General features: G+C 41.5%; 1 protein-coding gene across 3 annotated transcripts in view; it reads right to left on the reverse strand.

The window, feature by feature from the left end:
- LOC147312727 (pleckstrin homology domain-containing family G member 1) overlaps positions 1-25436 on the reverse strand; it is a 61095-nt gene that overhangs the window by 3393 nt on the left and 32266 nt on the right. For all 3 annotated transcript variants that reach the window (XM_086264314.1, XM_086264315.1, XM_086264316.1), the window contains exons 2-16: positions 20357-20922; positions 15920-16020; positions 13673-13742; positions 8685-8731; positions 6398-6548; positions 5836-5967; positions 4938-5120; positions 4740-4835; positions 4286-4372; positions 3465-3498; positions 3220-3312; positions 3024-3085; positions 2742-2933; positions 2471-2590; positions 552-2358 (exon numbers count right to left, since the gene is read on the reverse strand). In XM_086264314.1, the coding sequence (XP_086120440.1) occupies positions 552-2358; positions 2471-2590; positions 2742-2933; positions 3024-3085; positions 3220-3312; positions 3465-3498; positions 4286-4372; positions 4740-4835; positions 4938-5120; positions 5836-5967; positions 6398-6548; positions 8685-8731; positions 13673-13742; positions 15920-16020; positions 20357-20922 (3741 nt within the window). The remainder of the gene's footprint in view (positions 1-551; positions 2359-2470; positions 2591-2741; positions 2934-3023; positions 3086-3219; positions 3313-3464; positions 3499-4285; positions 4373-4739; positions 4836-4937; positions 5121-5835; positions 5968-6397; positions 6549-8684; positions 8732-13672; positions 13743-15919; positions 16021-20356; positions 20923-25436) is intronic.

The raw sequence follows: 25436 nt of genomic DNA on the forward strand, positions 1-25436 counted from the left end.
CCATATTTTGAGCATCTTAAAACTCAGATTTTTGGCTCTCACTGGACAAATATTCAATAATAACTTCAACAAAATATAATTTAAGTGGTCTCAATAGGAAACGAGACATCTATAGCTCACCTTTGGCCAATCATTGGCATTTCATTAAAAAAAAAAATCCTATTGGTTGTTTTAAAAGTGAATCCATTGAGACAATGAAAAACTTGAATCAACTGCTATTCCAGCTTTGCCAACAACTGGATATGTTAAAAGAGGGCCTGCTGGCAAAATATGTCAGATGGTGACACTGTAACCGTTTTGGCCTCGAGCTGAATTCTGAGCTCGCATTTCTTCTCCTGCACAGGGAAGCTACTACCCTCATTCACATATGAAGTGACTGCATTTGTTTGTGCTGGTCTGGTTGGAGAGGAGAGCTGCCAGAGAAGGGCTGTATTGTCAAATTATGGCTATTTGAATAGGTGATCTACAGATTTCTACCCACTGAAACACAAAATGGAAACAAATTTAAACCTATACTCTAGCATCTGAGAATTATTATTATTATTTTTTACCTATGGCTGCACCTCCTTGTTTCTTCTCCTCTAAGATGGCTGCGAGATCTTTCTGTTTCTTCTCTGCTCTGGCCCGACTGCAAGAGTCTCCAGGGTCCATGCTCCTCATGCGAAGCAGCTGGTTTGCTTTCTTAATCTTCTGGCTATACTGGCGTGCCATGAGGAACACACGGCTCTTAGTTTTGTCCATCAGTTCCAGGGGAAAGTCCACAGACTCACCCAGCAGGAGAGAGGAGGATGCCAGGGGTGAGTCCAGACCTGCCAGCTCCCCTGGGAACAAACTGTGAAGGTCCTTGAGGGAATTTTCTCTCTGAGAGATGTTTCGCTGGGGAAGCTCCACCAGATCGTCATCCTCCAGGCGAAAGCTGCCGCTGCTTAGACGAGCCAGTCGGTTGCGGATGCTCTTCACGGTTCCTGGGACGGGCTCTGGGGTGACAGGAAGGGGGCGTGATGCAGGAGAAGGGCTGTGGGTTTCTTCTTCAGTGGTACCTTCACTTTGTTCAGGAAGGTTGATAAGTGGGATGGTGAATGAGAGTGTGGCAGTGACAGGTGGGGGCTTAGGTTGATGTGTTGGGGAACTGGTGGGTGCACAGGCTGCATGAGTATTTACAGGAGTGCTCTTCACAGGGCTTTTTTTGACAGACGAGGTCTTCTTCGGCGACTCGCTGGCACTCACTGGGAATGCAGCAGGAAGTCGATCAGCTTTCTTCTCGTTTTTCTTGATGTAGTTTTCCAAGTCGTTCCAGAGTTCATCGACCTGCTCGGACATCTTATCTCCTTTCTGAGAAAAGGTCTCAGAGGTGGAAGAAGACGAAAGATCGGGCTCAGAAGAACATGGGGCAAGGCAGGGGGCTGGTCCTTCATCCTCTCTAAAGTGGGAGCTCTGCTCAGAAACAAATGCTCTAAGCAGCACACTGTTCCTCTCTTCTTTTAATTTATCACCTTCATTTTTTTCCATGACCTCGGTTGATGGCGGATCCCTAAAACAGATTGTGTCATAGATATTCTCCTCCTCCACTATTTTGAGTTCACATGTCCCAAATGACTTCCCCTCTTGTGTTAGTGACTTATGGTCCTCTGGCAAACTGTCTGGTTTGGACATAGACTCTTTGACCTCTGGAACATTGACTGCTTTCTCTGCCTCACTCCGGGAACGCTGTGCATCTGTAGAAGCATCTTTCTGCGACTGGCTTTCTTCAGGGTCTCTTCTGATGAGTCCCATGCTCTTTAGGTCCTCATAGCTGATATTGTCATAAACATTTTCAATATCATCCATTGTCAGCTGCTCAGCTGAAGATGATCCAGATATATCATTGCTGGATGATTCAGTGTGGATCACTTCCATTTTGCTGTGACCGGCCTGGTCATCTTCGGGGCTCTCTCGAGGCTCTGTAGCCTTCTCCCCGGCACTGCTTGCCCTCCGCAGGACTCTGCTACCGCTGGGTGGAGGTTCAACCTGCACCGTGGGCACCTGTTCAACATGCCAGCTGCAGGGCCGAGCGGTCCTTGGCGATGAGGGAGCTTCTGATCTCTCTGAAGGCACCTCTGGCTCTTGTCCGTTTGGCTCTGTGGGAACAAACATCTGGTAGATGTCCTCGTCTTCATCGTCAGGCTGCATTGTTCTCTGGCGGGTGGGGAACATTGCCCTGCGAGCCTGATGGTCTGCCCAAATGTTCCTCACTGACGGGTCACTTTCTGTTACTATTACAGAGGGAATGGGGGAGTCTGGAGGCTCCTCTGTCACGTGTGGTGTCCTGAGGAGTGGTGGGTGGTGACTTCCGTCCCGTACAAGGGATTCTCTGGCTCTCTGAAGGACAGCAGAGATCATTTGTATTGCACGTGACTGAAGCAGCTGAAAAATCTGAGATCCAGTACAATTTTATATTGCATCTCTCATTAGCTCCAAATTGATACTGTACCTGTAGGTCTGCTGAACTCATGTTGAAAGTTTTCCACTGTTCAATGCTATCAACAGAAGCCTGAGGGTTCAGCCTCTTTCTACTGCCTTTGCCAGGCACCCGCAGCCTCTTTCCGCCTCCCTGAATGCAGAATTTAGAGTATTACCAATATGTTTGAAAGACTGGATTAACATGGAAACAAACTGGGGGATTTTCATGTAACCCCGAATTTCACAGGGATATTTTTGGCAAATTTAAATATAGTGCACAATTATAGGTAGCCAAAACCCACCAGACCACTGTCATCCTCATCGTCAGCGTCCTGCTGATGTGACTCCTCCCCTTCCTCCCGGTCACTGTGGTCATAGTGATCGCCAGGATCTAAGGACTCCTGTGATTGGTTGATGAGGCTACGGCTGCGGCCAATTGTGCCCAGAGCCAGCTGGGACACTGGAGAAAGCAGTGTGGCACCTAGACTTGTTCGCTGCATGGAGAAGGAACACATTTTGGGTTAAGTAAAATTTGTTCACGAGTGTGTGTACACCGACTCCTGGTTTGTGTTTGCATGACTCACTTTTTCACCGTCTGCATTGGCTGCATTCTGCTTAGCATTCTTCAGTAATTTGGACAGAGGTTCTGGGAAGACAGAAAAATAAATATATGATAAATTTTAGATGTGTGTTCAATTCCTTTAATTTGTATTTATTTTACACACTAAGCTATGAAACATAATTTTTGCTCAACACAATATTGACTGAGACTTTTCTCACCTTTCCTGCGCCCTCTGCGAGGAGTGGGGCCTTCCTTGGTTTGAGGGGAATCCTTCTTTTCACCGTCGGGGGTATAGTGAAACCCGGGATGATCTGGGGAAAAAAATGTCAGTAGAGGAAAACAAATAAGTGATAAATGAATATTTAATTTTTTTTTTATACCTGCAGCAAAAAGAACATTAGACTAAAATATACCAAAGGTACAATTTTAATAAATGATCACTAATTTAGAAATTGGTACTTACGTGTCGCATCCATTTCCAAAATAGCTTGTTTGGCCTGGAATTCGGAAACAACAACAAAAAAAATTAGGATGAAGTCTTTTGAATAACTTAAACACTTTGTTGCAATTGAGTCTTTTTTGATAAGCTGCGTTAAAAATTTAGTGCTTTGGTGAGGATCTTTGTCATTCTCAATAATTTTCCCTTTTTTTTGCTTTGAATGCAAGAATATTGAATTATTGATAATAATTATTAAATTAATTACAATTCAACTACTTTAGTAGAACTGCAAGAAGACAAGTTTGGATTAGAAAAAAATGCATGCATTTTTTTTTAAATGCATTTTGACACTAGGTGGCACCATATTACTGTATTCACGTTACAGTTCAAGTTGAAACTTATCAAAGGAGCCTCTTCATGGACACTCTTTACTTTCTCTGAAAAGTCTTAGTTTTTGCTGCACGTGTCAAAAGCCAGATGAAGAGATAGTAAAGTTTATGTTCAAAGTGCTTTTCACAGATGTGTAGCCACAAAGTGCTTCATAAATATACTTTACTTACAACTTAAAATTAAATACAAAAATTTAGGAATAACCCCAATAAAACATTACAAAAAAAGCCAAAACAGAATAACATAGAATAAAAAGAATTTATTAAAAACTGATGATGAATGCTGATAGGAAGACGCTAGAAAGTGTAAAAGCAGGATAGGTGGATAAGGGAATATGAGAAAGTAAGAGAGATGGAGTGAGTAGGAGGGAGTGACATTTTCAGCACATCCCGCTCAGAGCAGTTACAAAATCTTTGAATAAAGATGGGGCCTGTCAGGAGATAAGCTCATCTTACCTTGGCAGGGATTTTGGCAGGATGGTTTTCAAGTATGAGTCTCTTGAGGTGTAAGATCCACATGCGTTTGTCTTGCTGGGATTTAGCCTGCGGGCAGATAGCACAACATCACAGAAGAGATAATCTCATACATGTATTTTAAATACAGTTCAAAAGGTTTGGGTTAAATCCTTAAGAACTGGAGAGCAGCTTTGTTGCATAACACATATTAGCTTTCTTTTTCAGCGCTCGTCGAAAAACAGTTATTAGGAAACAACAATGGCTACCGTTAGCCTTTAAACAGTCTACGTGTCTGAACAAAACAATAAGACAGCTGCAAATCACGAAGCGACAACCATCACAACTTCTGACTTGCACGATGTCGCTCGTAGCTACATTTTCAAACGTGTAATTAAATTCAAAGGGTGTTTGGTGTCTGGTTTGACATGTCTTCTCTTATGTAATGTTGCTATACCTGAACTGTATGTTGTAGTTTGGGGTTCTTGTAGTGAAACACACTGAAACTCAGTGGTTCTTTAGGGATGACTTCCACCAGCATCAGATTACAGCACTACAAGAGACAGGCAGGAAGTAGTGTTAGAATACGGAGCACAAGCATTGAAATCCTTAGCATTTCTTCAGGGCATGAAGTTCTCCAAGCTGCGTCACTGACCAGGATGTGAGCCTTGTACGTGTAGGTTTCTTCTCGTTTCTTAGTTATTAATAGAAGTTTGTCAAAGAGGAAGAGTGTTCGTTCATTTTTGGCACGCTGCAGACGAAATGTTCCTTCAAGGACCAGCTCTCCGTAGCCAATCAGATCAGGGCCCTTCCAGTTGGTAAGAAGGCTCTGGATTTCCTGCAGCAATCACAGGGTTACAGAGTAACGAGAGTTAAACATGGTAACAGCAAGAAGGGGGACACACAATCATGCCCTTGTGACGAAATTGAGGAAAAAAACAAAGAAAAAACTAAGCATATTTGTGTTGCCAAACTGGAGCACAAAAAATAAATACGATGAGACAACTCAACTTATCAAAAAAAAACAAGAAATACAGACGAAAACAGAGTGTTAAATGACCTGAACAAGGTTACTGGGTGGAAGGACAAACACACTGAAGCCTAAATAAATGTTTAGAAAATTAAAAGGGAAGAAAATTACAAAACAAGCATAAACTGACCATTTTTATGAAGCAAATACTTCCTTCAGACTCTTACGGAAATTGTTCCCCCACATTCCTGCATTCATCAGACCATTCTGTCCCCCGAGCAGATAAAAGAAACAAGCTTCCCTTTTATGTGTCCTCCTTATGCAAGGCCATCATTAGCCCAGTGGAAAATGCACTGACTTGTGTAAGATGCGGGGAGCATCGGGGCCTTGGCCGATTCAAACCTGGAGTTCACATAACTGTTGCGCAGAACGCTAAAACAATTTGTTCCTTGAAAGGTTTTCAAAGTATTGTAGCTGTTTACTTGTGGAACGCACGCAGGAGACGCCATCACACGTCATCCATGTAATGATTTATGGAAAGGTTCAGTCGCAATTTTAATGTATGTGAGAGAGCTCGCTGTACCTGCAACCTCACAGCGTGCTCGTGCTTCCTCTTCATGTCATTGATGTGCCACGCCACTCTCTGCATGGTGTCTATGGCTTCCTGTACGACCTCATAGGTCTCTGTGTCCTTCTCCATGTGGTTGGCTATCTCCTGCACAGGTGGCACAAATAAATAAATAAAAATAAAATATTTTTTTTTTTTTTTTTTTTAAATGCTGCCAATTGGAATTTGCACACAATGAAAGCAAAACATTCATGAGCATGTTCATACTACTATGTTTTGTTTTGTGTTCATAACAACAATGCATGCAGTGTAATGCAACCACACAGACACACAGGAACATGCATACTGAGCACCATATGTCTAAACATTTGGCTTCTCCATCAGAGGTGGGCTGGAATCTCAGCTCAGTTACTTAACCGTAGACATGCATTCGCACTGGAATAGGTTAAAATAATAATAATAATTATGGCTGCTCTCACATTTTTCTGGGTAAAGACTAACTGTTTGGATGAAATTATGTGTGTGTGTGTGTGTGTGTGTGTGTACGCGCGCTTTGGGCTAGACAAAAAAGACGTACATGCAATAGTAGATGGTACTTGAGGATTCTCTGCACTGGCTTGAGCAGGTAGGAGCCCAGGGGCAAGGAGTGCCTCAGAGATTCTTGGCGCTCGCGGAAAAACTTGGCCAACGCCTTGTTTCTCATGCATTCTGTGAGCACAGCAACAGACCTGTGGAGACAAAAAGCAGCAAATAAGATGAGAATTGCAGGAAACTGTAATTTGACAGCGATGACGAGTGAGAGCTGTAAAGTAAAACTGAAGGAGGCGGAAAAAAAAAAAATTATATATCACCCAAACACAAAGGGATTATTAACCAAGAGTGAGAGACATAACAGGGATCGGTATGTGCCCTGATAAAAACATTTAAGGAGGACTGAGAGATTCTCTTTCAGTTTTTCGCTTGAACAATGTGGTTAAATTAATATTATGCTAATTCTGAATAACACAGTGAGGTATGTAAATTAATACACAATATGATATCTGAGCTGTTATGTGTACTTTTTCCATGAGGTTTATTATTCTTGAAGCTCTGGCAGCCATACACTGTGTGCACGTACATTTGCAAATGCATACAAAAATAAGCCAAATTTGTGTCCCGCTATCATGCTACAGTCATTGGGCATTTTATTAGGTACACTTGTTCAACTGCTCATTAACACCATCTAATCAGTCAATGACAAGGCAGCAACTTAATGCATTTAGGCAAGTAGACATGGTCAAGATAGCCTGCTGATCTTCAAATCGAGCATCAGAATGAGGATTTTGAACATGGCATAGTTGTTTGGATTGAGCTGAGTATTTCAGCAATACCAGATCTACTGATCAACCATCTCTAGGCTTTACAGGCAACAGTCAGAACAAAAGAGAAAATACAAAGTGAGTGGCAGTTTTTGGAGTGGAAAGACTGCTTCAAGGCGATTACCACTCCCTACAGCCATGGCATGCAGAAGAGCATCTCTGAATGCACAACGTTGAAGCAGATGAGCCAAATCAGCAGAAGGCCACGCTGGCTGCCACTTGTTTAAGATAAGAACACAAACCCGAGCCTACAACTCGCACAGCCTTGCCAAAACTGTTCAACAGAAGATTGGAAAAATGCTGCCTGGTCTGCTGAGTCTTTTATTCAAAAATAGGGCCAGAATCTCAAATATCAGTTTCTATTTGCGTATTTGATGCTTTTATTGTTAGCTTGGCCTGTATCAACTAATTTTTGCAACATATTGTACCACTCTACAGCCTCGTAAAACCACATTTACTGCTCGGTGGAGCTCATTTGCTGTCTGACCTACTGAAGAATAAAGAACTTTTTCACTACCCAATGGAGGCTGTATGTGTTTGAGTTTATGTGTACACACACGCACAGTGGAAAAAGACAGAGGAAGACAGTTGTGAACTTGTCTCTTTCTTCTGTGTCTTGTGTAAGTGTGTGTGCACTCATGTGCATGTCTGCATGTCTAAATTCCAGCGCAGCTCCACACAGGCCTCACATTGTTCTGGAGGAAACCTGACCTCTGAGCTCAGTATGACCATGATACATCTACAGCTCGTGTGTGTGTGTCTGTGCATATGTAAGTGTCTCCCAGTCTGTGTATGAGTCTGTGTGTGTCGTGTGTGACCTTGATAGGGGTCACCAGCTGTGGTGTGGATGTAGGAGAAAGTCTATCTTAAACAGCTGACAACAGACCCCCCCCCCCCACACACACACACACACAGAACATTCAATTAGTCATCATTAGATTATATGCATTTCCTCCTTCTTATGCCTTTTTATCAGTGTTTTAAAGGTGCTCTGTGTCATGGCAGGAAGAACTGCATCATATTTCAGTTCATTTAATTACACACAATATAGAAATTGACACAAAAAGCCCCGTACATTGTAACACACAGGTGCACCATGGAACTGAGGCACTCAGACAAAGCAGGATAAAACATTAACAGCATTAGCTATGATAAGGTGACAACTTTAATACCCTGTCTGTCAGTATGTGGGCTGTAACTCTGTCAATAGGACACCAATAAAGGAAAAGAAGAAAAAACTGAAAGAAGAAGGGAGGGATTTAGAGAGACCTTGAGGCACAACTGACAGTAGACACTCTGACTCCTGCTGAGGAGGCTTCTATAGAGAGTGTCAGCTCATCAGAAAGGGGGGATAAGGTAATGCATTGAACAACATACACAATAGAGCTATGCGAGATGCTGGGAAGATGGCATGTGAAGGTGAGATCAGGATGACTTAACAATTCTACAGTGGGCCCCATTAGTGAATAAGCATGGTTGGTCACACACAGGGCGTAGCTTTCTCACCGTGGGTAGTTGGTGCAGTACTGGGTATAAATGTGGAACTCCTGACTCTGTAAAACACAACAACAAAAAGAGCAAATGAGTCGATGCAGCTTTGTAACATGAAACGAGACAGACTGAGGAGTGTAGAGGAGAAACGTGTCAGACGGTATGATGTCATGTCACACTTGTTGGCACTGTATCTTAGTGGATGCATGAAGGTGCATAGCAAAGCGAAAGCACAAACCTGTACTTTGAGTTAAATGCTGGTGTTGATAATGGTAAGAAGCCAACAATAAAAATGCTAACACAGAGCAACTTAGCAGGTGTAAAGTCCACCATGTCATCAACAGCCGATGGGAAAGTATATAATTTTAGAGGTATTAACCAAAGCTGACCTGATGATTATACCAGATGAAAGGGGAGGGGAATTAATGCCCGGATTTTATGGCACTGGCAACTGCATAGTTGTTGAGATAGTGTGGAGTTTGCTTTGACTGTTTTTTTTTTTTGACACTTTATTATGTGGTAGCGAAATATCTTGTAAGTCTGTGAGGAGAACAATCACACCTCTGAGCATTTGGTCTGGATTTGTGCAATTTACTAATAATATCATGTCTGTCTGCCCAATTTTAGGTCTTTGAAAAAAGAATTAGCTGGCTCACAACAGTCACACGAGGTCGGCATTTGTTTTTGTCAGTGTTGCACAACTCCTTGGTGCTATTATAGTTTTATTTGCAGACTGTGCTGCTCTGTTTTCTCAGAGCAATAATTTCTCTGTGAAAATACAGATTTTAAAGCAAGATAGTGATTAAAACAAAAATCTTGTTTATGCAGGGCAGAAAGTCAAAAAGCAAAGCTTGTTGAGGAAGACAAGGAAGATGGCTCTAATGGGTTTTCATATCATGCAGATTGATATGATTTGAAAACACACGACGCAAGAGCGAATACATTCAAATTAAACCCAGCAGCACTACTAGCCAAATTATTAGCAGTAACTTAAAGTATGTGCGGCTGTGATTAAATGGGCTCAGACAGGAAAGCTGTGGTACTGCATAATCCCTTACAGGTCAATATGTATCCACATGCTTTTTCGCCTGTTTAATCAGTGGTTATAATACATCTGCAGTGGATTGTGTCCACTTTGATGAATTGGGTTATTTCATGTTTACTTAAAGCCCACAGACAAGGCTTCCACTCTTCCTTCGTTCACTGATCCTAATTGAACCTCATCCCTGTAGCTTATGATTAGCTTCCATCCTGGCCTTTAATTCTCTGTTTATCCCAACAGCCCTGAGCACTCAGATTAAATATCCCCTCGTACCTTACCCACCTCCCTTTTAACTGAGACTTTTCCCACCTCGCATACCTCCCTGAACATCAAAGACATCAAAGACAGCATGAGTTATCAAAGCTAGTCTAAACCTCTTTGCTCTCATCCTCCCATCATCCCTGCCTGCTCCCGACGATTATTTCTACAACACATTTTGATATCTTCTCTTCACCAATCTCTTATGGATATTCTCTTCTCCTCGATCCCTCCTTTCTCCCTGCAAGCGCTTCCTCTTCATCGCTCCCCTTTATCATATTCTCTTGGAGGCCTTGTGATAAACTCGTTTCTCTTGCGTAACGTGAGAATGTAACTGAACTCCATTTGTGTCCGTAATCACTAGTAGGGTGCAGGATGTGTACAGCTTTCAGGAAGTGTTAGCATAAACATGCAGAAGAAGTTTGCTCTGCATGTGTGTGAAAGAGTGCACATTATGAACCAGGACAATGTGATCGCTGGATTCTTAATAAACTTCGAGCACGTACCCACTTTGGATGTGTGCGTGTTTTGATTTGAACTAAATACGACGTCCAATCAGCTGGAAGCAAAGAGTCAATCTACCTCATGCACACAGTATATCCCACCAAAATATACTGAACAGAAGAACACGTACATAAAGACACAGACATCCTCCCATGATTTGTTAGCCCGAGGTGCTTCGTGGGAACCTTTCTTAATTGAAGAGCAGAGCTCTTCTCCACGTCTCCAGCAGTCTGCCGCCACAGACCAGGCCTAAACACAACCAGATGTGCCACCATCGATTTCTGATGACACAAACCAACACACTCCTAATACACACTCCTAATATCCTCCTGCACTGTGAACACAAGACCACAAAGTGCATAACGTCTGCTATATAATATAAATTTTAGAGCGCACGCATGAGCGCAGACATGCCAAAAAACACCCGTCCGTGCACACTCTTTGAACCTAACCAGGAAACCAGAAGGCCTTGAAATAACTCATGCCTATAATACACTATCCTTTAAAATACATATAAGCTATCTTAAAATCATATACTCATCATGTCAAAATATCCAAAAGTTATTAACTTTAAGCTGCTTCACATCACGAAAAATAAACACACCTCTCTGAGAGATCAAGATTCAAATTACACAGAAAAGACTTGTACTTATTTGAACTGCGGCCACTAATCGGTATGCAGGGAGACAGAAAAAGTTTACGTTTGATAGATGGCTACGCGCCCACTCATCACTTTAATAGCAAGGTAATAAAGCTGCAGGTTTTATTGTTACGAGACCGGACTGGTCACAGTGAGTCATCAGGTATGCGCTGAACTCAGAGGATCATTAGGACCAAAAAAAATTCAGCGTAATTGTTCTCTCTTTGCTTCAGTCAGCATGTAGCAACCCATAAAATGCTTTAAAGGCTTACTCAACACATAGCACAGCGAAGATTTAGTCAAACAGAAAAGAACATGAGGATAGATAGCCAATTATCCAGAAGGGAGAGACGGAGATTTACAGCTAGATCTGTCTCCTCTTCAAACATTGTGCTTGCATGTGATCCTTGGCTGCTGAGACTAGAAAGGTATTAGCAGTGTTTGTGTGCGTCTCCGAGTGTGTGCATTTCACTGTAGATAGCGAAAGAGAGGTTTAGGAGTTTTCCAGGGTTTTTGAAACCTTGACTAACCTTTTTTTTTTTAGCAATAAAGTGAAATTTGAGCTACAACCCGTTTACCAGAAGCCTGTGATATCATTAAGGACACATGCACAAACACAGAGCTCTAACTGTGGCTTCTTAATGTTAGAGTAGTGGGTTGGTCAGTGGAGACTAAACATTTCCAGGTGCTGGTCCAACTCTTGACCACCCCCCTATACAACTGTATTAAAGCTACTTGATGACAAATCTACACTAAACTAAATCCTTTAAAAACAAACACACACTGAAATCCAGACATGAATAAATATCGGTAACAAGCGTTTTGAGCCACTCTCAATACAAATATCACTAAACAGAAGAGCCTAATGTGAGACTGTTAGCGCCCGGGTTTAACTCTAACATCAGGTGTGCAAGTTCATTGCTAGTTTTAGTCCCTTCAAGGTGAAAATATAGTGCTTTCAACCTTTAAGGCTTAGTAACAGGGTGTGAAACTATAACGCACATACACATTTTAAGAGAAACCAGTTGAATCAATCAACCAGTTAGATATGAGCTGGAAATTTCTGGCGTTTTGTGAGAAGAAGAGGAAGCTTTACATATTGCCGTACAACTATAATTAAACCGTGTTCAGAAATGCTGACAGCAAGACGGGGCAGGAACCTGCTACCACTTCCAGTAAAAACAGAATATTTTAAATGGTTTTAATGGGTATCTGCGAGTCTTACAAGAGCAGTACGTCAGCAGTACGGATGTGTTTTCAGAAGCCCGAGGCTTGCTCTCAAGCTGGCTGTCTCCCAATTTATCCACTGCACAAACAACCAATAAATATCGCACGATTTTTTGCACATTGCAAGCGGTACAATCGTCTGACACCAAGACATCAACAAAAAGCTTCTTTTCCCTACATGAATGCCATTTTATTTTGAGACCTCTTTTTGCTAACTGTAAGATTAATCAGCTGGTTTCAAGATGTCATGAGGCTGGTTTGTTTATAGCTCTCAGTTAATTATGCAGCCATAAAACCAGCTTGTCTCAACAACAGTTGCTGCATTTAGAGAGTCTGTGACACTAACTGTGACTTTTTTTGTGTGTACATGGTCAGACAGTTGCTCTGCGGTTTTGGGTGTAATTGCAGAAGGAAAGGGAGGGAACGCAAAGTGTTTTACACAAAGTGCTGGTATGCAGCACTTTATAATGGGACATAATCGTGCCACCAGTTTGTAGGGCACCGAGAGACAGAGCAGGAGCTGAATCATACAGAAAAGAGGACCTCTGACACCGTGAGCAGAGTCTGAGTCCATTTTCCTTGATGAAAACTACAATTATCCCTCTTAAGCAAAAAGGTGATTAGGTGCTGTCATTCCTCCCCGCCCTGCTGTTCCTTTTAAAACTGACATTCGCACCGGCACAATAATGCTTCTTACCTCAATGCACTTTCTAGGAAGTTCATTTTAGCAATGTCATCACCTGATTTGAGGAAGGTATCGATAATTTCACATTTCTAGTTTCTCATTTTCTGTCTCGTTGATGTTGTTCTGTGTGCGTGTGCATGTGTCCAAAGCAGCTGTATGGACAGGTTTCAACAAGCAGAGGAGGAGAGCCCATGCAAGCAAAGAAACAGACAGTACAGGGTAGTACTTAGGACCTTTACTTAAACCTATAAAACTAAGCAAAAGTACTCCACTGCAAGTAAAAGTTCATTCAAAATCTTTAGTTTTTCCACAATATTCTCTAATATTAGATATTCTGTTAAATAAACAACAGTTAAGCTTGGCTCTCAATGGCTATATAAATGAAAGCATCTGAGATATTCAGAGGACAACTTCTAAAGATCTGAATTGTGACATTGTTTCTTTGTATAAGCCTAAAAAGCATTAAACTATTACAATATGTTGCATTTGCTGGAAACTAGCAAGTATAGCTGTTAAATAAATACAGTGGGGGGTAAAAAGCTAAATATAAAGTATTATAAAATGTATGTACTCAAGTACCTGAAAGTGCAGCACTTGACTAAATGTATTCAGTTACTTCCAGTACTGTGAACAGTGAAACTGATTACCTTGGATACAAAGCACTCTGCGATGGCCACGGGGTCTGCGTTGCACTTCTCAAGATCATGAAGAAGATCCCTAAAGCAAAAAAGTTCACAGCAGTTAACACTGTATTCCCAGGATTTACATTTTATACCTTCTTTTGTTTCTTCCTTGAATACACACACATATAAATGACTCTCCCGTGGTTCATTGTTCCAACAGTTGTGCTGAATTTCACGAGTAAAATCTCGGTGTTCAAAATGAGGTGATAGGCCACTGAACAAATTCAGAACTTCCATGAATTCAAACAGGGAGCAGCTCCTGTTGTGCAGCTGTAAATTCAGTGTAGGGACAAAAAGAACGAAAGAAACAGCCACTCCTGAAGTTATTGTTTCATGGCTAAAGCATGAGGTCATTGTGACCTCTTTTAACTGCTTTTATGTTTCCGTTTACTGGCCAGTTTGACTGTGTGGGGCAGCTGAGAAATGAATAGGTGGGAGTGAATGTTTGTGTCTCCAGACCACCATGACTGATGCTGGACCTGCCATCTCATCTGAATACAAAACTCACACACTGAAACACACAGTCTGGAGCGGTACTAGAGGTGACAAGCATGCAGACTGGGACTGATTATACACACACACACACACACACACACACACACACACACACACACACACACACACACTAGAGGCCTGGCTGCTGCAACAATGCCTTTCATAGAACAACAACAGGTGGCACAGTCCATTTTCAGTGTTGGGGAGGCTGCTGGCACATTATGCTCACCATCCACTTTATTAGGTACACCTGTTCAGTTGGTCTTTAAGGCAAAGAGGTCATAAAAAGAGCCAATCACATGGCAGCAGCTTGGATCATTTACATATGTGGACAAATGCAAATAGACAGTGGAAGATCGGAAAATTGTTGGATGGTAGGGTCAGAATATAATGTAATCCGCATGAAAGCCTGGATCCATCCCGTCTTGTATCAACAATTCAGACGGACAGTGATGTAACAGTTTAGGGGGTCCCTTAAACCTATTTGACTTCTTGTTTTAAAACCACCACAGCCTACCTAAGTACTGCTGGTTTCATGACCATGACAATGAGTTCACTGTATACAGTCCACAGTCGCCACATCTCAGTGCAGTAGAGCACCTTTGCTCTATAAGATGTAGTGAAACGGGAGAGTCACATTATAGATGTGCAGCTGACAAATGTGCAACAGCTGCGTGACGACATCATGGACCAAAATTAAGGCAGTTCAGAAGGGGGTTCAACCAGGTACTAGCAAGGTGTACCCAATAAAGTGACTGGTGAGTGGAAAGACAAAGCAGTTTAGAGAAGCTTTGCGGCAAATCCAGGTTGATTTTAATGTCTAATGTCATTCTATCCCAACAGATACTGCAACATTTTGCAGCTGATGGATGATCTTACAGCTGAGTGAGAAGCTGGTTATCATTTTTAGACCACGATGATGCTTATGATATTTCATTAGCCCTTCAGAGAGGCACCAATTAAACGTAATTTTCCATTAAGACCATAGCGATGCCATAACAAAAAGAGTAGATTTAATAGAGATATTTTATAATATTCTCGATATTAGAATAACATCTGTGGCACAAACAGATCTGTAACTCAGAACTCAGTAACAGAGTGAAACTGAATTTCAGTCAGGCAACTCACATTTTAAATGGTTTATTGCAGTAGCAGCAAATAGTTAGAGTCACAAATCTATTATGGATGGAAAATTGGAGTGTTGTGTATTTAACCCCTGAATATGCTGTCAAACATGTTCAGGAATAGTTGAAATTACACCAGCATATCCTGGGAATTATGAGAGACACAATTAATAAAGTAATATACACCTCTCATAAAAGTACAAACATGAAGCGAAAATTTAAATGAGCAGAGCTGCTAATGGATGCATTAAAATAACACAGACGGTTATACCTGTGAGGAAATAATATATTTTAATGTAATTTAAAATGATTTTTTTTTTTTGCAATATTTGGCTAATGAGTCATTTTAGTAAAGATTCCCGATGATATGAGAAGAAATTAGAGCCATTTAACCAAGACTGGGTGTTATGTGAAATAAGGAAACACAATAATTTAATATCCAAATTATTTAGCGACACATGATCTCCGTTTCTGATCTCCAAAAATTCAGAAACCAACAAATATAGGAAATCTGAGTGTCTTTGCTTTATGCCACACAGTCTTATTCATTATATTATATTTTCCTGATTATGTCTGTCGCTCTGTGTTGTACCTGTTAAAGTGGTAGATGTCCTGGATGTTGCCAAATAGTGACTTTTTGTCCTCAGAGCTCAAGGCCAGTCGAGACTGGTTACTTATGCACTCCAAGTAGTCCTGCAGAGAGAAAGAAGCAACAGTCTGTTAGGAGGTTGGCGTCTTGATTGGGACCAGCCTCGGCACACATACAGCAGCCCACCCACATAAACTCTTGCAGACACCGGAAGCTTTCAACCTCCCCTGGACGGCTGACTCTGGAAACAGAACCATACTGACAACATCCAGACACACTCAGACTCTCTGATCTTTATCTTTAGAGTGGATCTTATAAGTTATAGGTTTTGTTTCATCATTTTAAGAAGCCTTTCCAAAAAAATAAATAAATAAAAAGGGTTGTTGGGGAACAACTACACCTGCTAGGAAAACCAATATTAAATCCATGACTGAAACGAATCTGATTTGTTTTTAAATATCATTCTTAGGTTATCAAAAAATATGTTTAGGAAAGATTTTATGAACTATGTTACTTTTGCAGAATAAAGGCACACCGTTATGAGCCAATGAGTGATGGGTAAACTGGGGGTTCTTCATAATCAGTTTTTTTAATGCCATAATCCAAAAAACAAGAAAACAAAACAGAAAACTTACTTTTAAACGATTTAAACTGCAGTAATATAGTAAAAACACTTAACCCTGGTGTACTATGTTCAACTAAAAGCCAATTTCCTCTGTTGCTGATTCGTGTCAACACTTTGATAAGAGGATAAAGCAGGTCAACAGCTTGTAGCCCTGAAACTGTCTGGCTGTTGCTGGGAAGAACAGTTTTAAAACATTAAAAAAAAAAAAAAAAAAAAATGTCGCCTCAGGAAGCTTTAACTCTGTGGCGCTTATCACCGCCTCCATCAGTGACATTAGTGATGAGTGCTCATATGACTGCTATTAAACAACAGCACTGCCAGATATCCATCTGGCCTGAAGAAAGAAAGAGAAAGGTGAGCGGCGACCGGTAGCTGGGAGCAGCAGCATTGAATGGAGCTGTGTGTTTTGCACGGGGACTTTTCACTGCTTTTTATACATTTCAAAAGAACAGAACAAATAGATCAACTGATCTTGCCCGTTCTGCAGGCAACTAAAAACCAACACAACACTGCTGCAGTTACTGAGAAGTGCAGTGCAAATAAACACAAAAGATTTCATCTAGAAAAGCGACAGTTCAACCCCAAATCAAATTTATGCATTTTCCTTTTGACCTGCCCAGCTTTGGCAAGGTGTCTTCTTTTGTATACAGTGAAATGACATCTCCAAATTCGAGAAAAAATGTATTTGAAAAACACAAAATGAATCTAAAAGAGCCTCTTGCTTGTGACTGAGTTACAGGATTTAATCTTTAATGGTGCTCCATGTTTCCTTTGGCTGTTGGGCAAAAGACACGCATTTCATTTTATTTATTTTCTTTGGTGCTTTGAGTAACAGTTTAATCCGTCTCCATTAAATCCAGGAGATGGCAGACATTTCTACAAACAACATCTCAAAGAAGGCCGCTAAAACAATATAGATTGAATTGAAGGGGAAAAATATATTAACTTGTTTTTGGGGTGAACTGTCCCTTCAAGCTACGAGCACATAGAAATAGAAAAAGTGCTTTTAAACCACATTACTGTCTGAAACTGGGAAAATCTTACAACACTGAGAAAAGCGCCAGGCTGCCTTCGACATGCACAAACACAACTCGCCATTTCAGTGCAGACAATACTTGTGTGTTTTTAAGAGACCAAAGACAGGGAGGGAGAGGTTGGTTTTTTGTTTTTTTAATGTTCTCTCCCGTCGGCCTAATTTGCAGTCGGTTGCCAAGAGTTTCTGTTCCAAGTATTGTTTTATGCATTTATTCATTATTAGTTTAACTAGCTCAAGTCTGAGCTGCAATCCATTAAACTGTGTTTGGTTAGGCAAAGGCATAGAAAAACAGAAACAACTGGAAAAAGTGATCTGAATGTAAAGAGTGTACAAGTTTTTGCAAGAGCTTTAGGGCAACGTTTTAGGGCAAGGATTTGAGATACAGAAAGAAATCGTGCTTAAAAGGGAAGGCGGTGATTATGTCTAAGGTCACATAAAGAGGTCATGTTAAGATTTTGTTGATGTTGGCAGTAATGTGTAAACTGATAGTTTATTAGCCACAGGGTCAAAGATCTGACCTGGCCTGACCCGCTCACTCATCACACTCAGCCAAAGCCTCTGCAGGCTCAACAACGGGAAGCGTTCACAGACACACACCTGAGGGTTCACTTCCTGCTAAGCATCAGGCTTCACATGTGCAAGCTTAATAACTTTATTGTGTTAACCATTAATCTCCTCAAGCACACACTCCTTTTCCACAATCACACGCAAAAAAAAAAACAAAGTTGTCCTTCTGCCCTTCAGTGGGAAACCGTTTCTCCAGACACTGATGAGGGCAAACGACAGAAAAGGGATGTTCCCGGATCATTTCCGGATCGTGACATTGTTGGCTAATGAGGATTTAGGCTCATGCAAACAAACATCATATTCACCAATTTAACAACACTTAAGGAGCATTTAAAAAAAAAAAAAAAAAGAAAAAAAAAAAAAAAAGAAGCCTGCAAAGTTGCAGAAAGATGAAACACAGTTGAGCCCAGGGGAGTCTGGGTAAATATTTGTGTTAAGGCCGTCACACCCTCCTACAGCAGCATTGGATTATTGAAATGCAAGATGGCTAATGATGCAGGACAGTGCTGAATACTGATGAGCTGTTGCTGTGCTTGTGGTGGCTGCTAGCTGTGCTTTTCTCTTCACTGTAGGTTAACTGTGATGTTAAAAGCCCTTTTCACACATATACAATCAGTGCAATCCATCCCCGATGCACTCATTGAAACAGTCATTAAAAAAGTAAAGTAAGGCTGAATGCATGTGTCTTTTCCAAAGTGCTAGTGACAAATTAGCTTTCTTGAAATGCAAGTGTGGTTGAGTGCTGGGTGGTCTGATCCACTGATGGCAATCGGCGGGCTGCAGTAGTAGAAGCAGTAGAGGGTTATTAAGTGCAGCTTCTAAGCCCTGTTCAGTGTTTTCTTAACCTACTTAGGATACTGTTATCTTGGAGCTAAATCCCTTTTCCTATTTTCACCCTCTATCCCATTTCCTCACCTCTGATAGGAGGAGGAGGAGTCGGAGAGGGTGGAATATCAGGAGTGAAACACCAAAAACACATATCACAAAAAAAAAAAAAAAAAAAAAAAATATGTGTGATGATGGATCCATTGTGCACTCCAAAGCCAAAATAACACAACCTAGACATACAAACACATGCACAGACACTTTGGCCTATGAATCGACAGCTCGCCAAGGGCGGACAATGTGGGAAAAAGTGGATGAAGATTTCAAGCCACCACTTTATAATAAAGCTGCAGGATACAACATGCACCACATACATTCAACACAGTGAATTTTTTAGTTTTACATAGAGCTGAATACAGAAACCAAAAGGCAGGAGAGGCCAAAGAGAGCAACCTTTGATAAAAAGCTCTACACCCAATCCTTAACAAAGCCACTCAGATACTGACTACAGGCAAGGTGTATCCTTGCAGTTCAAAGCCAGCCAAACACACAGACACACACACAAACGAGTGCATTAGCTCGAGTGTGTGTGCATACAGTATGTGTGTGCCTCTGTGTGCAGCACAAAAGGCGCTGGTGTCATGTAACTCGCCCAAACTCTGGCTGGTGACCTTATTGCATTAAAGTTTTCCAGAAGGCACCAAGCAGTATGCGTCACGTGCATTAAATATGTATTATCTGGCAATTTAAAGCCTTCCTAAAGAGATCAGGGTCAGGCAGTCACTGGACTGACATCCATTTAATGATTGCCTGTGTCAGGAGGCACTTCTTTCACTCAATTCCCTATTCTCTGCTTTGCTGTTATTCTCTCTCTACTCTCCTATCAAAAATAAGTCTAACAACGCCAAAAATACATCTTAAAAATGTGTTTTTTTTAAGTAAAACTACATAAAATTTGTCCTTTATTTGGCTTTATTCATTTCAGGACCCCTGAGATCGCCTTTATAATCCATTAAGGTGGCTGGATCCCTTGGTTTGAGACCAGAGACATAAATTACCTCGCCACCTTGAGCAACAGTAAGCTTGAACATGTCTGAAAAGGGAGAAATCGGTAAAAACTATCTAATAATAATCATTTTATATATAATTGATATATATTTTAGTAAGACACACCAATAACTTGCCACCCCCCCCCCCAAAAAAAAATAGTTGTAGTCTTTCTAACTTTTTTCCACATCTCTCTCTTTGTTTGATGTTCTGCCAAATATGCTAATACTCTGAAGCTTTGAAGTTTCTGTGCATGTGCAGGATCCTTCTGTTTCCAATTTCCTTCACATGTCATGTTGTGTAGCCAAGTTATATATTATTTGGAATTCTAGTCCCTTACCTCTACAATGCTACGTAGGTCCTGTACGTAGGTTCTCTCTGTGTCCAGTATTTCCTGCACCACCCGGTCCACATATGTTCTTGGTCCCTGTTTCGCCCGCTCCCCTCCTTCTGGGCTCAGCTCAGGCTCTGAATTTTCATTTGGAGTCTGTCCACTGCTGTATCTTCCTTGCCCTGTCCCTGTGTCCGTTGCTCCATCATTTCTGTCATCTTCCTCTCTGCATTCCAGTTGCCTCGCAGGGACCAGCTCCAACCGAATCGCCCCAGAGTCCCGGTCTGCGGTCATGGGGTTACAGTGCGGGGCAGCGACAAGAGTTGTGCGGCTGCCCAACGAGCAGTGACTGTCCCTGGAGGAGGCAGAGGAGGATGTGGAGCTGTAGCTGATGGGCCTTTCGGCGCTGTCGGGAGAGGAGTCCATGCTGAGGGCGGAGCAGTAGCGAGAAGAAGCGTGGCGGAAGGCTGGGTTGCGGAGGCAGCGAGCTGGGATGTCAACGGAGCTCAGGACTGACCCGGTGTCCGGGACCTCAGGAACAGGAGGCAATGCATCAGGTAGGTAGCTGTAATCGTCTGGAAGGAAAATCAAGCAAAGGAAGAGATTCTCATTAATTCACCAGTGCTAAGATTACATTCATATTGCTCTGTGTTCATGTCCTAGATATTGGCTTTGCCATAATAATACTAATAATAATAATAATAATAATAATAATAATGATGATGATGCCCCCAAAAGAAAAAGAAAAAAAAAAAAGAGTGAAATACAACAAGGACAACAACAGTAGATCGTACACACACTCACACACTTCCTCATTTATTACAATCAAGCCCCTGACTTGGAAGACTGCTGAGGGCTCCATGGAGTCTGGTTAGAAAAAAATACTGAAAATGCCATGGTTTAAGTTTTATGGCATTGCATTGTCAGTGAGTTGGCCAAAGATTGTGGTGCAAATGGGTTGAATGCCTGATCGAAATTACATTTTGGGTGACTTTCTATTTACCCTGGACAGAAGAGAACCAGAGATGTAAAAGCTAGACATACATTACATAAACCACTGTACTTTGTCTTGGTGTTTAATAATACAGTTCAAAACTGCACGTCCTCATTTGTGTATCATCATCCGTCTTAAGTAATCTATGGTAACACAGCCACAGCATTGAACAGGTCGTACAACATGCCCCAGCATAAGTCACACAAAATAATCAGATTTTATTTTCATAAACCAAGATAGCACACTCTGTGGTCTTCACTTCTTTCCAGCATACAACGTCCTCTTTTCGGACAAAGATTTTAAAAGAAGAATCTCAATCGGAAACTTTAAGCCACAAGGATGGACATAATAGACACTATACAGAAGAAGTTCAAAAAAAACTGTCTAAATTAATATTCATGGGGAAAAAAACTCAATCGCTGACCTACACTAAAATTCTGATTATATTCACTCAGTTGAAAGGCTGTGCTGCCCTCTTTAAACACTTAACACTACGACTTTTATACTCTTCACAGTCTCCGTTTAGCATCCCGATTCCTTACATTCCTACTGACCACGGGCCTACTGACCACCCATCACCAACCTTCACAGATTTGCCCCCACTTGTATCCAAAGAAATGCTTTGACTCACAAGGAGCTGACAGTAATTCCAATTCCAGATGAGAAAACATACACAACCACAGGAAACACAACCCTTTGAATTCTTATTTATTTGCATAGACGAGGATTTTATGTTTGTGTGAGTAGACATTTTTGCAAGAATACAAAAAGATTACCAGTGTAATGCTGAAAGCACGCCACTTACAGTTATGAATGAAACCCCTATTTCCAAGGCAGACAAGTTTGTGTGTTTGCGTGTACCTACAGGAGTCTACTTGGCATCCAGCACATGCCAAACTGGCTCAAGACCTTGTGTTTGCGTTAAAGATATGATTACCAGCTCCCAAGGCCCCACAGTCAGGGCAGCTGAAGTGAAACCACAAATGCAGCGTATCAGACAGAAGCCTTCCAAGTTTCCAAGGTCTTGCTTCACAGAAAGGCTTTGATGGCAACAACCGAGAACAAATGTGATGAAGCAAAGGGAAGAACAACGTGCAAGAGCCTTATAACAGCTCTGTGGGGGTTTGACACCATCAAAGCTAGAAGCACCAGTGAACCGGCAGCTGCCATGTTGTGGCAACAATGATATCCAGCGCCGTTCAGGACAGCGTAGCTCGCTTGCTGCCAGTAGCACCTACTCACCCTAAGCCCATCTCACTTCAAAGGCTCAGAGATCACAGGTTCAGGTTCAAAAACATGAAACGTGAACCTGAGAACAAGCTCAAAGAATCCTGGTAAAAACCCGCTCTCTCACCTTTCACACAGGTACCTCGGACGCTTTTAGTTACAGCGACAGCTTTTTTTTTTCCCCCTTTGGTGGCTGCACACTAGTCAGACTGGTCCCGTGATAAGAAGATCACACTGGAGCAGCTTTTATAACATCAATACTGAACCTGTATGTAACTTTACTGGATCAAGGTTCAGATTTTTTGGACACATTTTCCATTTGCAAGATAAATGTCTGTACGCACTTCTGAAAGCCATCCAGTTCTGTGGGGACTTTTAGCTCTAAAATTTAGAGCTAAAAGTCAGTTTCATTTAGCAAGAATTAGATAACACACACTCTGCAAGAAATACATTGGGCATGGATGGAAATAAAAGAGATAGCCTAGCTATGAGCCGCTTCAAAATATATCATCTGTCATCTCTTTATAATGATCTCTAATTGGGAGCAAATTAATGTTTCTGCCTTTCAGATTTTCAAACACACATCAAATGGGAAGTGTGATCATCTGTCACCGAAAGTTTCAGACGTCCAACATTGTGTACAGACCTTACCCCCCATACAGGTCTGAAGGAATCTTTCAGTTCCTTGAAAGGAAAAAAAAAAAAATTCCTGGGACTGAAAGTTCGTCAGAATTTACCTGGAAATGCAACTGAATAAGCACATTTGCTTACAGAGTCCTGTGAAGCTGTAGGGACTGCAAGGTCTGCTGATAATGTCTCATAATGCTTGCGACACACCTTTCCCGTGACACGTTTATCTGATCCTTTATTAACAGATACAAACAAGAGCTTTAAGTCAGAAAAATCACTTAAGCCGTGCGATATTATCAGCCATATGTTTCCTCACGCTGTCAAGCCAGTTTTCTAAATCCACCTCTCAAAAAAACCCAACAATGAGATCTAATGAGCTCCATCATATCTTTCTCTACTTTTAATTTTGCTCCGCTAGTGTGCCAAGAAAAACAGGAAGGATCTGGAGCGCCCAAAAACTGAAGGAGCATGAAACTGCACTTCCCTCAGACAAGTTTGGAACAGATTCCCTGTCCATGTGTGTCCATGCAAATTTCTGCAGTGCCAAACCTGACTCCCCCCCCCCCCCCCCCCTAACGAAAACATCAGATAGTAGAAAAAGAATTTGCTGGGCAAAAACAATTCACAGAAAAACCAAAGGGCCTTGGCTTTTTTATAAACAGCGCCCTGCTTTCAAGTTACCATACACAATGGCCAAAGGGTTGTATAACACATCTCGCCATTAATAGGTAACAGACAGTTTTCTTTGCACTTTGACAAATCTGTGATACATCGTTTCTTATCACAGCTGCTAATGTATGTGTATCTATAATGTGTGTGCATGTTTCACACAAAATGCATTAGGTTTATCACTCCAAAGATAAGACTAACTAAGCTCATAACTTAATGGTCCTTACACCAGCCATTGCAGCTAGATATGGTCAGGCAGTGTGCGCACACGTGCAACCTACACCCATACACACAGACGCACACTCATGCGCAAACATACAAAGAGAGCAAATACAGAGAAGCCAAGCTTGGAGTGAAACCCAAACATCACAGAGAAGATTGCCCCATCGTGTGTTTGCCCAACCCCTCCTTACCACCTCCCAGCTTCATGTTTGGGGCACACCCTGTCCGTTTCCTGGGTGAAATGGCTCACACACACACACACACACACACACACACACACACACACACACACACACACACACACACACACACACACACACACACACACACACACACACACACACACACACACACACACACACACACACACACACACACACACACACACACCAATGATGGCCAGTCTTTAGTTACCTCCTGTCCAGATTATGTTCAACTTGATCCTTGTAAATGATCTCTAATTATGGTCCTAAGCATGCAGGTTGGGACTGTGTCTCCTCTGTGTGTGTGTCAAATGTCTGTGCATATGAGGATTAGGCTAGTGTGTGAGGGCCAAGTTTCCTGCCAGAGCAGAGGGAGAGAGAGTCAGTGAGTGCCGGAGCAACCTGGCTTCAATCTCTGGCTTTCATTTAAACTTTGTAAAGCACCCTGGCACAAGAAGCTGAGGGGTGCTTTACAATTCAGCTATTCTTAATATGTTGACCATCACACCCATCTGTAAGGCAGACAGCAACAACTAAAAGGAAGCAGACCGAAAACTGTGCAGACACAGTAAAAAGAAACAGTGGTAAAAAACAATGAGTCGCATTTTGTGTTTTACTGTTTAAAGAATGCAATGGTGGTATTATAAAATGATTAAAAACAATCCCGTTCATCTGGATTTTATTTACATTTTTTTCTTCACATGCAATTTAGTGGTGAATGAGCCCCATATAAACTATTAAACTTATCAGAAATTACTGACCATGAAAATAGTTTTTCATGGTCAATCTCCACCTCAACCCTGCAGAAACTTGGGAAATGGACCATCTCAGTCTCTCCGTTTCTTTTCAGTTTCTGCAGGACAGAATGAACTGAATTTGACATAATATGTCTGCGTGTAGCAGCGCATGCAAAAAGCAGCTTATGTTATGGATAAGTATGACTCTGTGAGACCAAAACAATGACAACAATGGAGAGGGAACCAAGTCAGTAACTTGGAAGTCAGAAGCGAAACAAAGAAGAGCCTTTCTTAATCGGTTCTGCTCTTGAAGATCAGGTAAACTTCACTAACTCATTGTTTCATAGAACATAAAATCTACTTTTACATATCTGTTAAATATTTTATGGCAAGCAACCATATAACTA

Source organism: Aulonocara sp. 'chitande type north' Nkhata Bay, linkage group LG15, assembly GCF_057382095.1.
Source record: "Aulonocara sp. 'chitande type north' Nkhata Bay isolate Kocher_YH1m ecotype deep benthic linkage group LG15, A_spYH_male_GT1.1, whole genome shotgun sequence".
NCBI classification, from domain to species: Eukaryota; Metazoa; Chordata; class Actinopteri; order Cichliformes; family Cichlidae; genus Aulonocara; species Aulonocara sp. 'chitande type north' Nkhata Bay.